This window comes from Pholis gunnellus, assembly GCF_910591455.1.
Source record: "Pholis gunnellus genome assembly, chromosome: 21".
Classification (NCBI taxonomy): domain Eukaryota; kingdom Metazoa; phylum Chordata; class Actinopteri; order Perciformes; family Pholidae; genus Pholis; species Pholis gunnellus.
This window is the reverse complement of record NC_136548.1, coordinates 16,731,290-16,747,835: the sequence shown is the minus strand read 5'-3', so window position 1 is coordinate 16,747,835 and position 16,546 is coordinate 16,731,290. Positions and strand designations below refer to the sequence as shown.

At 41.7% G+C, this 16,546-nt stretch overlaps 1 protein-coding gene across 1 annotated transcript in view; it reads right to left on the bottom strand.

Annotated features, from left to right (window-relative positions):
* LOC306712833 (uncharacterized protein) overlaps nt 1–16,546 on the bottom strand; it is a gene marked incomplete at its 5' end in the record, with an annotated part of 90,047 nt that overhangs the window by 61,108 nt on the left and 12,393 nt on the right. The window contains 5 exons of the mRNA XM_079182259.1: nt 493–678; nt 3,555–3,653; nt 6,029–6,127; nt 7,618–7,716; nt 8,095–8,196. Coding sequence (XP_079038385.1) covers nt 493–678; nt 3,555–3,653; nt 6,029–6,127; nt 7,618–7,716; nt 8,095–8,196 — 585 coding nt within the window. The remainder of the gene's footprint in view (nt 1–492; nt 679–3,554; nt 3,654–6,028; nt 6,128–7,617; nt 7,717–8,094; nt 8,197–16,546) is intronic.

The window sequence follows — 16,546 nt, the reverse complement described above, 5'->3', positions numbered from 1 at the left end:
AGGAAGGAGAGAGGAAGCAGAGAAGAGAAGATGTACCTCTGTTGTTCTATTCACCATCATCTAGAAGGCAAAAGGGGGGGGGAGGCGGTAGGGTAACAAAAAGGAACGAATAGAGGGAGGAGGAGGAGGAGAGAATGGGGTGGTTAGTGCACCACAACAACTACAACACCAACACCACAGTTGCACCAAGCTGTAGGATGGATACATGAGAACATGGCCGGACATAATGAGAAGAACCAAAAGGCAACCACACAGAGGTACACAGGACCGGGTGATGGACCGAGAGTCTCCCGTGACTTATTCTACACTGTGCAGTAAATTAAAAAGAAATCAGAATTTCCCAGATTAAAGTGGTACATTTACCAGAAAAAAAGGCATAAAACTCAGAAATTCTAAAGTATATAAGTAGAAAAATCAATGTCATAAAATAAACAAAATCCCATCCTCTCTGGCAGTAGGGCATGATGGGAGTTGTAGTCCCAGAGAGCGTACCTTGGACTCCACGTCGGCGTTGTGGTCGGTCTGGAGGAGGAGCGCGGCGGCCTTGGTGTCGTCTTTCCGTGCGGCGATGTGCAGCGCAGGCAGGCGGACCTTCCCCTTGGTGTCGTTTTCCAGCAGGAGGGAGACCACCTGGTCGTGGCCCTGCTGCAGCGCCACCGCCAGCGGAGTGAAACCGTCCTGTGGACCGAACACAAAGAAGACATGAGAGTTTACATGTTAGCTGACAGCTGATGGGTGACAGCAGATAACAAGAAAAGAGCATTTCCAAAATATATCTTCTGTAGAGAGAGAGACAAGTAACTTCATTATGATGCTTTTATTTCTTATAGATCAAATAAATAATATAAATAAAATGTATAAATCTATCAGTTATTGATATTTCTTCACATAACATCTAAGACAACATCAATAACAAGTGTTTTCAACACAGTTACCTCAGTTTCAATAGCTGTTACTATTAAAGGCATCTTTTCTTTTGTTTGTTTGTTTTTTAAGCTAGTTTTGTATTCTTGACATCTGCTGCCTTTATCAGAAATGGGATATGTTACATTGCTGGCTTCCTCTAGTTAGCTAACTAGTTAGCTTCCTCTAGTTAGCTAACTAGTTAGCTTCCTCTAGGCTAATGTTCCTTACGGTTTTATTCGGACACGGCGGCACATTTACAGAAAGAAAGCAGTGATGTAACTGATGGATTTTAAAAGATATTTTGCAGTTGAAGCCTGAAAAGATGACCATCGTTTGCGTGAGGGAAGCTCCTCACTGACACATTTTCATCAGTTTCATAATTTAATGTTATTAGAGAGCGAATTGTAATATCCATCTGTGCACAAGTGAGAACTAACAGCTGGAGAAAGTGATCTGAATACACTTACAAGTTCATTAAACTGGCGTTACTGTCTTTGAGAATGAGAGACAAAGATTACGATTTTAAACTCATGACAGTGATCTTAGAAAGTGGACGTGCATTTAAACTGAATCTCGCTGCATGTTCATGCTGCTGCAGCCTAAACGTTAATATGTGCAACATCGTCCAACATTGGACCATTCAGGGTTGTCAAACTGCAGATTAACACAAAGGGCTGCCTGTCTGAGAGGCTGAACTAGCCAGGCGGTTCTCACACACTGTTCACAACTATTGCTACGAAACATAACGCGCTACGATTCCTATATATCCCATATCTAATCAAGTTGTATGAGATCCACGTAATAGTGAGCCAGGAGAGGCGTGGATGTGGGACTTTCACCCGGGAGACCGCTGTTCAGGTCCCGTGTGAATCCAGAAATCAACAATGATGTATTTGTCAAGTTAACACAACTTCTGTACTTATTTTAACCCAAACTACGCTTGTGTTCGTGGACATTTGTAGGGGAACGCACAGAAAATAACGGTAACTTTTCATAGGACATCATACAAAGAGTTGTGTGAGGATACGTAGAACAAGCACAGGGCAATTAAGCATTTAAGCTAATGCTCTAAAGAGAGTTTAAGTGCTTGAGGAGTCCAGTGTCTCGCTGAAGGGCAAACCGAAAGGAAATAGCTGCTAATGGGCACAAACAGAATGACACTAACTGCATCCTCCTGCAAACAGACGATGTAATAAATGAGACAAGCGGCCGAGACGAGCAGCAGCGATATCTATGAATCATCAGAGAAAAGGAACGATTTCTCACAAGAAATCAACACAGACATCATGTGTTTACGTGTGTGTGTGTTTACACAGGACGCCGGCTGTCTGGATGAAACCAACTCAGCAGCATCGCTACACCCACACATCAAAGCAGAAGTTCCCCTCAGAGATCACACACACACACACACACACACACACACACACACACAACGGTGCAGGCGAGAACACAAACAAACAAACAAACAAACACACACACATTCATGATCCACCAGCATCTCTGCAGCCACACAAATGTCTTCATATGCATACATTTAGCCTTTTTTTTTCCAGAATTGCAAAAGTCAAACGCCATCCCAGAGCACTACCCTGCTGTTTGATCTGCTCCATTAGGGATTCATGAAAAAGGCACAAAGTCAGTTTAATGTCCTAAAAATACTTCAAGAGAGAAAGGCACTAGAAGAGGCTTTTTGATCTTTATCTTTGAGCTTCAAAGCTTGCAATGACTCAGCAGAATTTCCCCTCACTGAAACAGAATTAGCTAAAAATAAAAACACAAAACAAAACCTAAAAAACTAAACAATCCTCATTAGATTGTTAATCATAACTAGATAAACAGACCAGTGACCTTCATACTGCAGTAGCATCAAATCATAGAGAAAATAATAAGACCACTATAATTTGTTTTGTTAAACAAAAATAGAATAAAAAAATAAAAAAGATCAAATGCAGACTGGAGTTATCTAAAAACAAAGACATTCTGTCTGTTCTGTCTCGTGCTGCTGAAATGGTTAAACATGAATTATTAAACACCGTGAGTTGCTTCAAACATGGATATATATTTCCCCACATGAATAATTCACTCATGTCTCCTGCTGAAGGAGACAGTGAGGAGGAGGAGGAAGAGGAGGAGGAAGAGGAGGAGGAAAGAAGGAGAACAGCAAGACGTGGCGGGGAGGAGGAGGAGGAAGACACAAGGAGGAATGATGGAGGAGGAGAAACAAAGAGAGATGAAAGGAGAGATGAGCAGGGCACGAACACACACACCGTAGTTTATTTTGACTCAATCACACACACACACACACACGCACACACACACACCACAGATCAGACGTCTGTAACGTCACTGGTTCCTCCCTCTGAAGACAGTCAAGGTCACTCTGCATGAATAAGTCATCACGCTCTCCTCCTCCTCATCATCTCTTTCTTCATCTATTTTTACCTCTCACATCCTCGTAAACAATGACTTCATGCTGTTCAGCGTTTTGTCTCCTGAGTGAGTGGCTGGTGAGCAGCCACCTATCTGCAGCACAGAGCGTGCAGGTCGCATCCTGCTGCAGTGATTACAGGGAGGCTCAGTGAGAGGCGCGGATGACGGGGCGGCTGTTTTAAAAGCCGTTTACGCTTCGCGGATGATTCGCTTGTTACCTCTGTGGCGATGCTCTGGCTGGAGCCGTGGTCCAGTAAGTACTGCACCACGTCCATGTGGTTCTCCTGCGCCGCCATGTACAGCGGAGTGAAGCCATTCTGGAAAAGAAAAAGAAAAAACGCTGAGTCAGACCTGAAGTCGTGCTCGTGATGTCCGTCTTTAGATGTAAATGTGAATCTTCAGCTGTATGAACAGGAAGTCAGAATGTATGGAAGCACATTGTATTCACAAATAAATATATATTGGAGGCTTTCATTGTTATTATTGTCAAGAAAGCTATATGACACAGTTTTCTCATAATTATGATATATTAAATTCATAATTACAAGATAAGGTCTCCATGTTTGTTTGTATTTCATATTCTTTTTATTTGCTGACAGAAGAAAATAAATTAAACTTATATAAATATATAAATTCTTCTTCTTCTTCTTATATTATGAGACAGTACACACATCAAGTAGTAAACAGATTTTCACTTCAATCAGATAGAATAGTCAGTCTAGATAATATGAAGAGAGTTTAGCGGCTGTTAATTAAATTCTCAGTTAAAGGATTTGTTAAAATGTTTGAATGATTTTAACCCAAGTGCTCGAAACATTATTCTCCATATATGTTGAGTTGTATACTTGTGTGTGGTATTTATATTTTGACTGACTCATGAATATCTCGGCTTGCATTAGGTCATCGTGGGCAGCGTTGAAAATCAATAAGCTGCTTTTTGGCAATATTGGATTTACAAGATGTTTTGCTTTAATGAGATGAAGCCCCTTCATTTGTCAGGTATTTAATTCACTGCGTCAGCCAAAAGTCAGATATCTAAAATCTATAAACGGTTTCATAATTAAATTTGAAGAAGACGTGCTTCATCGTGATATTTTCGCTGCTATGAACAGAAACATGATTGACGTTTTGATCTCCGTCGACCTCCACAGCTGCTCACGAGTGTTTCTGTTCCTGCAGAGATATCATGCAGACACATGTCAGCTCCACACATACCTCACACCCGATAACAGCGCAGATACAGGCTGGGCTGTGGCTGCAGTTGAAGTGTGTGTTTGTGTGTGTGTGTGTGTGGTGCGACACTAGAACAAGGCCAGATCTCCATAGCAAAATCCCTTCAACAAGCAAAAAAGCCTCTCCTCCTTCTCCTCCTCTCCTCCTCCTCCTCCTCTCTTTTGTGTATTCATTCTGGTGTCAAGACACCGACAGATTCTCTCATAAAACATTTCATTTAAAAAAGTCGAAATGCAGCGAGGACGAAGGACGAAACAAAACGTTGAAGAATAAAAAAGAATCAAACTGCAGATTGACTTTGTCGCAGAAATAGTGAGGTGGCTGTTCAGGTGACAGCGTTAAAGGAATAGTTTCACATTCAGGAAGATCGAAAACAACAGTACAGCAAATATGAAGCTACAGGCAGCAGACTGTTAGCTTAGCATAAAGACAGCTAGCCTAGCTTTATCCACAAGATATAAAAACATTCACCAATCAGCAACTCTAACGTTTCACTAATTAACTCGTTATATCTCATTTGTTTAGTCCAGGGCTGCCCAAAGTGGGGCTCGTGGGCCAAAGCTGGCCCGCTGTAAGGTTCACTTTGGCCCGCCAGATGTTCCTAATAAAAAATCATGAATATAAATTGCTGTTTATGCGATTTTATTTTCCGTGAGGTAAAATGCTCTTAGAATCCCTAATTATTTATCAATTTTCATGATCTCAGCATAAAAAAGCATTGTTTTTTTGTTGTAATTGTATTGCGGTTATGTACCACTACTACTACTACTACTACTACTAGGCTGCTGCTACTACTACCACTACTACGACTACTACTACTATTACGACTACTACTACTACTACTAGGCTGCTACTACTACTGCCACTACTACTACTACTAATATAGTTTATTGGTATAGCACTTCTCAAACCCAGTGTTACAAAAAGCTTTACACAAAACAACCAATAAAAAGAAACTTACAGGAATATGTGACAACACGTTGAACTGTTTCTTTAATATAGATTATGAACTAACGAGACTCTTTAGAAGCTTCTCTCTACATAAACACAGCGATAGATACAGAATGTAAAGAACTCATATCAGCTCTGATCTCTGCTGTCCTCATGGTGCTGTAGTCTGAAATCTGCTTTAAAATAAAACAAATTTAAAATGATAGATCACGATTATTGAGGTTCAGCACAGCAGCAAAGATTAGAGCTCATCAATAAAAACATTTTCTTCCTCTGTGTGTGTGTGTGTGTGTGTGTGTGTGCTGACGATCGAATGTGGGCCAGGAAGCACTGCAGAGCTGCTGACACAGCAAACACACACACCTACACACACACACACACAGATACTGTTTGTACAATAGCTGTATACGCATTCATCTGCATGAATGCACACACTCAAACATGACTTTCCATCAAAGATGATGTCACAATTAGAGAGCTTTGTGACGTGTGTGTGTGTGTGTCTTACCTGAGACTGTGCGTTGACGTTGGCACTGTGGGTGACGAGTTCCTTCACCACGTCCGTCTGCCCAGCGAGGGAAGCGATGTGGAGGGCTGTGTTTCCTTTCTGCTTTGAAAAACATGGAAAACATTTCAGACCTTTTTGTATCATTTTCAACGTGCGAATAAAGTTCCCGAAATCACAACACAGTCAAACCGTCACACAAAGCCCCCAAAATTATAGGAGCAGGTGTTCAAAAACGAGGGTTTTAAAATGATTATCGAAGATAGAAGTAACGTTTTCCATGTTGTACTATCAATATATTTTTGACATTACTTTAAAATCGCTGATATACATGATGTATATGTACGGTACAACATATCTCTAAGTTGTATTTTAACCACTTCATTGGTACTACTTCAATGATACACATGAATTCTGTTGATGTTCTTTATGTCGTTTTACGAATGTTTTACTGTGTTACTGTTTAATGCGTCTTTGCTCTCAGTGAGAGTAATTTAACAACACATAAATAAAACATTGCAACACAAAACACACACATAATACAGATTACTTAACATTTAGATTATCCTGTTTATAAAACATAAATGATTTAGTTTGTCACTTCCTGTTACATAATAATGAGACACTTTTATTAACCTTCCTGACTGGAAGGTTGTAGGACGGTGCAGCAGAGAAGAGGATGCTGTGAGTCGGTCTGACAGTGAGCTGCATGCACTGAACCTCTAATGGATGCACCTGTCGTGTGTGTTACAGCTATAGCAGCTCAGCAGCAGCTGTTGCCGTGTTGTCACTCCTGCTGCCACTGGAACCTCCACATACACACCTCCCCTCATTCCTCAAGCTGAACTGCTGTATCTCCTTTTCCTCTCGTGCTGCTCGACTGCATTACCACGAGAAAGCACAACATGTACTATACATGCTACCGACTGAATTTACCTGCAGTTGTGTCTCATGGAGTAAAAATGCTTCAACCTCTTCCCTGTAACAGTCGGTGTGTGTTTGTATGCACTTAAAACCCGTTTTGTTTTGTTGGCAGCAGACACCAGCTGTTAAACACAACACTGGTACTGGATGAATAACTGTCATCTGTAAACTTAAAATATAAGGTCCAAACGTGACACTTTGCCGTCTGCATTTAACTTTAACTTCTAGTTCAAGGATGAACCACCGAGCTGCAGTCGCCACGTGAAGTAAATAAAGCTGTCAGACAGATGTTGTGGAGTAAAACCAATATAAAGAATAATTTGCCTCTGAAATTCAGTAGAAGTATAAAAAGCATAAAATGGACATACTTAAGTCCACCACTGACTAAGAGATGCAGCCTCATAAAATGTCACTAAGCTTCCCTTTGATGGATACGTTCCCTGTGTGGAGTTACATCACCGTCACTTATGTTACATAGAAACATAGAAACACAGTCGACGATTTGGTTTCCTTCCACTAAATCAGTTCACTCAACCTCTCTGCCAACGCGCAGCCGTTGCTCTCTTTACTGCTGCTTAAGCAACGTGACTTTGGGAGGGAGCTGACGAAGCAAACCACAGCGTGTGTGTGCGTGTGTGTGTGTGTGTGTGTGTGTGGCACACACACACCTTGGTTGCAGCGTCCACGTTGGCGCCGTGCTTGATGAGTTCAGCCACCACCTCCACATGGCCCTCCTTGGAGGCCAGATGGAGAGCATTCAGACCGTTCTGGAGAGGGAGAGAGAGAGAGAGAGAGAGAGAGAGAGAGAGAGAGAGAGAGAGAGAGAGAGAGAGAGAGAGAGAGAGAGAGAGAGAGAGAGAGAGAGAGAGCTTTTAAAATCAAGAGCTTGAACCCTGAACAAATACTGTAACCTTCATTTAAATATGTGAGCGTTCTGCCTGTTATCAGATCTTTAACAGTGTAGCACTGTGAGAGAGGTTTCTATGGATGGTTTTGTAAAACAGATTTTGGGGAGATGATCTTTTAAAGACCTCTACAGACTTCACCGGCTGCTTCACTGAGACAGTGAAAGCCTAAAGCAGATAATACTAAGTGGAGGTTTTCTCCTGTTTGCGGAGGATCGAATGTGATTTAACGTGTCTCACCTGGTTGCAAATGTTGATGTCGACTCCATTCTTCAGGTAGTCCAAAGCTTTCTCGAGGTTCCCGGCCCGAGCGGATCGCAGATAACAGGCATTTATATCCGTCTGCAGGAGGATAAACAGTTCGTCACATTAACTTCAGAGAAGTGACTTCAAGTAAAAATGGTGGATGTCTGAACAAAGACACAAAACCTTTGCTGGGTCAGAGCGCAAAGACAACGTACACATCTTAAACTGCTCAGAGCTTATTCTAAGTTATTTATTATTTTAGAAACACATTAGTCAGAAGCTGTAATTTATGTGTCACAGCATCAATACTGCTGGTTAAACGTCGCTGGTTATTAGCTGGTGAATGTTGCATTGAGAAGCTGAATAAATGAGACAGAATATCTTATAAATGGAAGGTTTGAGGGCGAAGTGAAGCCTCATCACATCACAAATAACCAAATTAAAAGAGTACAAAACGAGGGATTTAATCATCGGTTTCATAAGAAGGTTTTTTTTTTTAAACATAATGTAGAAACATTGAATGCACCAGAATACTTGGATTAAAATGTGTGTGGGGGACGAAGAGCTGCAGACAAACAGGAAGGAAGATAATCAGAGTGAGTCTCTGATTTCATGTTTGCAGAGCTTCAGTCTGCCACACCCGTGTGTTCAAACACACACCCACAGATTAAACGCTGCTGTCATTCTCTAGAAAGCAGTTCAACTCACACAAGCTTAGTTTAGCATCTTTGCACACAAACTCTGTATCTGATATAATATAATTCACCAGAATTCAATAACTATTCAACTATGAATTTTCAGGAGCAGGATTTATACTTGAATGCTACAAGTCCATGCTAGTAATTATCAATAATACCATAATAGTAACGTGTCAAAAACAGCTGGAAACCTTTTAGTAAAATAAAAGCATTTTAAGGCCCCACATGACAAATAGAAGCAATGTTAAAACATTACAGTCACATAATAAAGTCATGTTAAATTACTGCCGATGGGATTTGTTCTCGTCTGCTTTGAGAACAACACATGACGTGACTCTCCCGTTAGATTCACGAGGAGGAATTAACAGGTTTAGTCTGTAATTTAACGAGCTACAGTCCGGTGTCAGACGGTCCCGTCGTGCTCACTGCACCGTGATCCTTGTTGTCGTAGACGGATTGTTGGATAAAGCTGACAGCTGAGCTCATTTCCCACTCAGTGAATGGATCTTATCGGAGTCCATCACCACACATGAACACACACAGAGTGTTTCTGGTGTCAGCATGCATTCTGTGGGGGGGGGGGGGGAATTACCGGACGCCATGATACTGAGAGTATTTTACAAACCTCTGAAGTACAGTCTACCATTACTATCATTATTACTGCATTGGTGTTTTTGTTCATGTTCCTGAGTCTTGTTGCTTCGTTCACGCAGCATCACTTCATCCTTACTTCCTGTCTGACCTCGATGAACTTCGACAAACCGCACCAGGAAAGTGCAAACTAAACAGAAACCACCTCACCAGCACTGGCCTAGTATATTGTCACAACACATTGAAGTTTTCCTTTTCTTCGTCTACATCAAAACGTTAACGTGATTATCGTGAATCTCCAGCAGACGACCAACACAAGGTTGATGGAAATCATAATAAACTGACTCTGTCAGCTGATTCTGCCTCCACGTGAAGAGAAACATCTGTAGCTCGTTCTGAGCTAAAGAGTCGTCTAATAAACCAACAGAATAACACAAATCAGTAAACATCTTCACTCCATGACAGTACTTTCACTCATCCATAAATGGAGCAGGCCACTGTTTGTGATTTGTGTAAAAACAATACACTGCATATATTACATTACTTTATATTAAAATGGATATGACTGTAACATTAGATGCTGTTACTCTGTTTGCCCCCCTTACAAATGGGAAACACGGCACCTGCCCTTAAAGGCAACGCTGAAACAAATAGTTCAGGCGATTCATTTGTATCTTAAATAATTAAACCAGCGTTTTTGAAAGTCTGACACTTGTCACCTCCCCAACAACGCTGAATTCTGTATGAATGTAATATCTTTCACAGGTTATTGGAGAACGTTCTTTGTACAACTAACAGTTTCCTGGACCTGGAATTGAATCCCTTCCACCTGATCACATAACCAGCTCCTGCAGTCATAAATCAGATGCTAAACACACACAAACTGAATTAAAGGTGCGGCTCACATACAGTAATTGATTATTACTGAAGCCAGGCTCGGTACAGTAACACAAGCGGAGGAAAAAGGAAAAGTATTATCAAAGAATTCTTATCAAAAACAAAACCTGTGGTCGGTTTGTGATGTCTTATGAAAGTAGAGGCCGTGTTTCCGTGAAGGTTTTTCAAACCCTGAGAGCGGTCGTAAGGCACAATGCCAACCCTGTTAAGTTACATGTGGCACCAGGCTTGGCTGCTCATAAGTCAGAGCGTTATCAGAATCCCAGTTTAAAGCACCACGAAGAGAGTTTACTCTGACCACAGAGCACTGAAGTCCAGCTGAGCGTTTCTTAAATCTGACACCAAGAGCGACACATCACACGGCCTGACGTGTCATTTTACATGACGATCATAACTGACTTCTGTCGTCACATCTCATCCAATAAATCCATTAGACTCTGACGTTTTCCTCTTTAAACATCGTTTGTTTCACAATACAAATGCACAACTTGACGTTCCTACAACAAGTTCCAGAAAGTTAAACATCCACCTAAAGAAATGTGACAAAAGCAGATGCAGAACTACCAGAATCTTAAACTACATCAGGACACGAGCGGTGCAGCGGACGACACAAACTCACGGTTTAGGGTTCTCTCATGATTTTGAGTCACGGATCTTATCAGCAGAACAAAGAGAGCGTATAAAACCTTTGGAGGTTCCCTGATCACGTTTTTGTGCCGCTGATACCGACTGCTGATCGTTGATGAGTCGTATCGGCCGATAAGAGTTCATATTGTTGTTGTTTTTGCAGCTGGTAAACAGCTGGCTGACTCCAGACTATTTATTTCACCACTGTCCCGAAAAATCATTTCACAATACTATGTTTTTTACTTTGTTGTAGTTCTCCATGGTGATTATTTGTATAAAACACACAATTCAAATGATTAGGGAATAAAAGATTGTATTTTTGTTGCTAAAACAATCTTAGCATTAGTTTTAATGATGCATTATAAGCTGCGTAGAACTGTTGTTAGGAAGTTAAACAGGTAATAATTCCCTCTCTAATACCTATTTTATATTGCTCTTTCATGTTGCTGTATTATCTCAAAACATATGGAAACATAACAAAAGAGCCGATAAAGAGAGAAGAAGAAAGAGTATTGCAGCTTGAAGCGTGCACGACTGTAGTGTTGAGCAACATCAGACAGAACAGTGAACACATGTACATCTGCACACAGGAACGTCACGGGTACGAGACGACAGATATAGAATCAATAAAAGTGTCTTTCTATTCAAATTCCTGCCGTGAACTCTTCCACTGTCCTCATCATCACGCCTCTCAGGTTTCTCTGGCGCTGTGCCACTTCGGTTGGCGTGAGCCAGGAATGCAGTTGTCACTGTGCTGTTCATCACATTACTATTATATCTATATTAAAGCTGAAGCAATGGTTCACCGGTTAGAGGGCGGCTATAAATGATGATCGATCAATCGTTTGGATCCAGTAACAATGCCAAACATTCAGTGAACTGCACGTTTTCAGGTTTTCACTATTGTCTGACCAAACAATGAAGTGATGAATCAAGACAATACTGTTTACTGGTAGCTGTTGTTCATTTTATGTTTTGATAAAAAGTGCTACAAATTTATGATCTGAAAATATCAGATGATTATGATTTGGAGTCTGAAACATGACTATTTTTCTGAGGGATTTAGCGGCAGCAGCTTGACTCGAGGGAATTAAACGAGACTATATTCTGTCCGTTATATTTTGTGAAAGTCTTGTAACCGATGAGTTTATTACCAAAGCTTCACCTCTTCAAAACATCTTTATCTTCCGTCCTGTTATGTGTTTGATTGTGTAACTTTAAATAAAACCTGGTCTTATTTGGATGGGATCTGGTGGAGATTTAGGACTTTGGCCGACTGACATTTAAACGGATTTGTTAAAAAAAGACTCCCGATTAGTAGCGTAAGATCATGTTATGGTATGTTAACAGCAGAGTGGAGGCTTCTGTCATACCAGAGTAACTTTATTTATCCATCAGAGATATTTAAAGAATGCTCCGGTCGCTCTCTTTCCAGAACACAGTTACACACATTCCAACATGGGAGCTGCTCCCTGCGACCAACGACGACGCTGAGGGACGAGACACTGATTGTCCTTCATACCAGCGAGCTGTCCTGTACAGAAACGCTTGTTTACTGGAAGCAAAACAAGCATTTTTTTTAAACACTAAAGTACACGAGATGTAAGCCCTCCTACTTGGTTTCATTTGCAGCTCAGACAAATGTTAAAATCTGAGTTGAGGACCATTAAACTGCTGCTTGGGTGCTGCAGTAAGCCAACGATGAGCTAGCATATATTGCATATCACATATCAGCAGGTTGAGGGAGACTTTTGGGGCTCATGAAGGTCTGTCCTTCTCACTAAGTGGATTTAAATTAACGAGGAAATTAACTAATCATAAACGTCAATCTCTCTCTCTTCTTGTTCTAATTTCTAATCTTTTACTCCTCTCTTTTTTTGCTCTTTTATTCCTACTTTAACACAAACACACACAGAGCATGCAGCAGCCTCCAAGGTCAGGTGCTTCCATTCACATCACTCTGCCACATGAAACTGTGTCCACACACACACAAAACACTGTATGCACAGACTCAAACATACAGGACTTTATAAAACGTACAATCACAGCGAAGCAGTTGAGAATGCAAACAGACACACGGGCTGACGTTTTCACTCACACACACACACACACACACACACACATCCACGCACACTGCAGCAGAGTGGTGCAGCAGAGGTGCCACTGCGACCCGTCCCATCAACGACCCCTCCAACCTCTCAACGTCCCCACCTCATCCGACAATGTCTCCGGACCGGTGACAACCGGACACAACATCACTTAATCCTACTGGCTGTAAATTAGCCCCGAATCTTGTTAGCGTTAATGTAACGTAGCAGAGACAGACAGACAGAGAGAGAGAGGGAGAGGGAGAGAGAGGAGTCTGTTTACAGTCAGAGAGCTCCATGACTTTACAGTAAACAGACAGTAGAGACTTACTTCTGCCAAATAGTCTGCTGCCTCCTCCACTGCCATGTTTTTTCTCAGCCTGCAGCTGAAAGAGTGAAACCTGAGCACTCACTTACTGTTGCAGCTAGCACTATAGCCTGGAAGCTAGGGAGAGAGGGATGGGGGCAAGGGAGGAGAAGGGAGAGAGAAGAGGTGAGGGGGAGGGACGGTCTGTGTGAGAGAGAGAGAGAAAGAGAGAGAGAGAGAGAGAGAGAGAGAGAGAGAGAGAGAGATAGAGGGGCATTATGTCACAGCTAAAAATACCTGGCTTGCGTTGAGAAAGTCCAGAGCATGTAGGAGGATGGGGGAGGAGGGGGGAGGGAAGGGGTGAGACAGAAGAGTTTCCGGCGTTAATCTAAACTCCCACTGGAGCAACACGGGATCAGAGGACAACGAGTGTGTTCCAGCCACTTGTTAAAAGCAGAATATTGAAATGAAAGTTCCTCCCAAGTTTGTGCTGCTTCATACTTTTACTTCACCCCTCTTTATTCTGACAGCTGTGGTTACTAGTTACTAGTTACTAGTTACTAGAAGTTACGAGTACACTGGGTCCAAAAAGACGAAGCAGCAGCGTGTAGTCGAGGCCCCTTGTCACGTTTAGGATGTCTATGATTTATGAGCAGTTACACCAGAAGAGTCGTTTCCCTTCTTAACTTCTCTGTCAAAGATAAGAAAAAAGTTAAAAATAAAATTACTGACATGCAGTGATGTAGTAAAGACCACCTACACACGAGACCGAGGCAAGACCAAGACCAGAATCTATAGAGACAGAGACAAGACCAAGACTTTCAGGGGCTGAGACCAAGCCAAGACCAAGACCAGAGTGTATCGAGACCGAGTCAAGACCAAGACTTTGAGCGGTTGAATACGAGTCAAGACCAGGATCTTTAAAAAAGTTGTGTTAGGAACGTCTTGGGACCAAGAGTCAACCAGTCAAGTTGCAGTTTACAGCCATGTCCGCCCAAAAAGTCATCATTTATTCTATTAGACAATTGTGTAGAATTGTCTAAATAAATAGCACATGAATTCTTGAGTTATGGCCAAAACAGTGACCTTTAACCCACAAAAATCTAAATCAGTTAATTCTTCCTGGTGGATGTTTTGAAGACATTCCCTCCAGACGTTCCTGTGTTTCCTGTTATCTTGTGTCTATGGGTCACGTATTGTTTTGTGACTTTTAAGAATTGGGTGTGGAAGGAGTTCAGGTGGCATTTTAACTGAAAATGAGAATTATATGAAAAGCTTATGTGGAGATCAATGTTGATGACATTTGAATAAGAAGGGTGAACTTCTCTGCTGCATTGAGTTCAACCTATTTAACGTCTGAGGAAGCCTACAGTATTAAAGGGAAACAACGAGACAAATCCATCGGAATTTTGATCCTTCTTTCCTCTCCCGTCGTCTCACGACCCCTCAGATTCATCTGGTGATCCGTTGGAGGGACCCGACCCCCGAGGCTGAACTACCCGACTGTATATAAAGAAGTTAAAACCAGCTCCACATCGACAGCTGCAACGGTCGTGTGTCTGTCAGCACGAAACATGCTTTAGGGAATCCCTGCCTGCCTCTATACATATCTGTATCCACTATCTCCTGCGTGGCTGCAGAGTAAACACAGCGAGGGGGACTCAAACAGACACAGCTGAGGCTTCAGGGCCCGGAGCCCAGCAGACAGATTAGCAGGATTATGAGGGTTCCTCAGGTACCGAAGAGGTAAACCGCATCGGTTAACGTGGTGGAAGGCTAGCCAGTCAGTCAGTCTGCAGTGAAAGTTCAAATGTTAGTTAGTGCATCAGTTAATGTGTCCAGAAAGTCTGTGAGACAGTCTGAGCGTATTGACCCGATGCTAAGCCCCGCCCACCACTGCTACGCCGCCAAAGCTGTCAGAGCTACGTTAGCATGGAGCCCACACTGTCACTAACTGCACTCCCTCAATAACTATCATCTAATTTATGGTAAAAAGCAATTTCAGAGAGAAGCAGAAGTGTCTACAATATGTGGATGAGGATAAATCAGGATGTGAAACTGATTCAGCAGTGAGAACAAGTAAAAAAGATAAAGATAGAAGCTAAAGCTACAGAGCAGTGTCAAAGTGAACCATCTGGTGAAGCCAGATACGTCTTTATTCACTATACAATCATTAAAAAGTAACAGCAGCATGTGTTTACTTTCAGTTTACCTTCAGTAGCTAGCGTAGCATAGAAGTGCTTAACGCTAGTTAACGTTGTGCCAATATTAGCGCCACAGGTTTTTACGTAGAAACGTAACGTTTTAATTCGGTTTTATGATGCGACAGCGGTTTGGTGAAGGAATTTTGAGTTCCTTGCAGTAGCTTTAACGTTTAAAAAGAGCCCTCCACTTGTTAGCAGAGTGGCTAGCAAGGCCTCCTCTTCCAACCAAACCAGTTCGTAGCCTCTAATCCTCGGCTACATTTACCAAAGGATCAGATGAGCAAATGCTTCAGACTTTGTAGAGCTCCCCCTTGAGCCTCAGCAGGCTTTTTACAACTAGTAAACAGAATTTAATGTACAAAACCTTCAAAATAAAAAAGATATAAAGACTCAAAAATCATCAATTTGCACCCCGACCACTTTCTTTATCTGACAAGAGGTAAAGTAGAGAGCAGATACACGACCACTTATTCCCAGATAGGGGTGTGAAAAAGATGGATGAATGTATGACCACATGATAAATACTAATTAATTAATTAATTAGATACAGTGGAACCAAAGTCTGACTCATGACTGCAACAGATTACAGGGTCAATCCCGGCAGCAGCCACTCGTCCTGTTTAACTCTCTTTAAGCTTCACACTTAATCCCCATAAAGTCACTTAATGTCCATCAGCCTCGTTATACGACATGATGCATGAAGATACTCACCACTGCTTTTAGCCACTTAAGGAAAATACTCAGAACAACCTTTAAGTATACCCACGTTAAGAACATTCAAACGAATGCTATTAAAAGTGAGCTAACAGAAGTTTGTATGAAAAACGTATTAAGCTGAGAGTGACATTATCTTGTTCATTCTTGAGGGAAATATCATGATTTTGTCTTTGCTACAGCTTCAGAGTGTTTTAATTTAAGGTTTGAGACTCAGCCAGGAAGGAATACATGCTTTTTACAATCAAAGCAGTACATTTTGTACCCTTATCTTGATGTGAGCTACAGGGACACTTCAATAGATTATTTGTTGTCTGATCA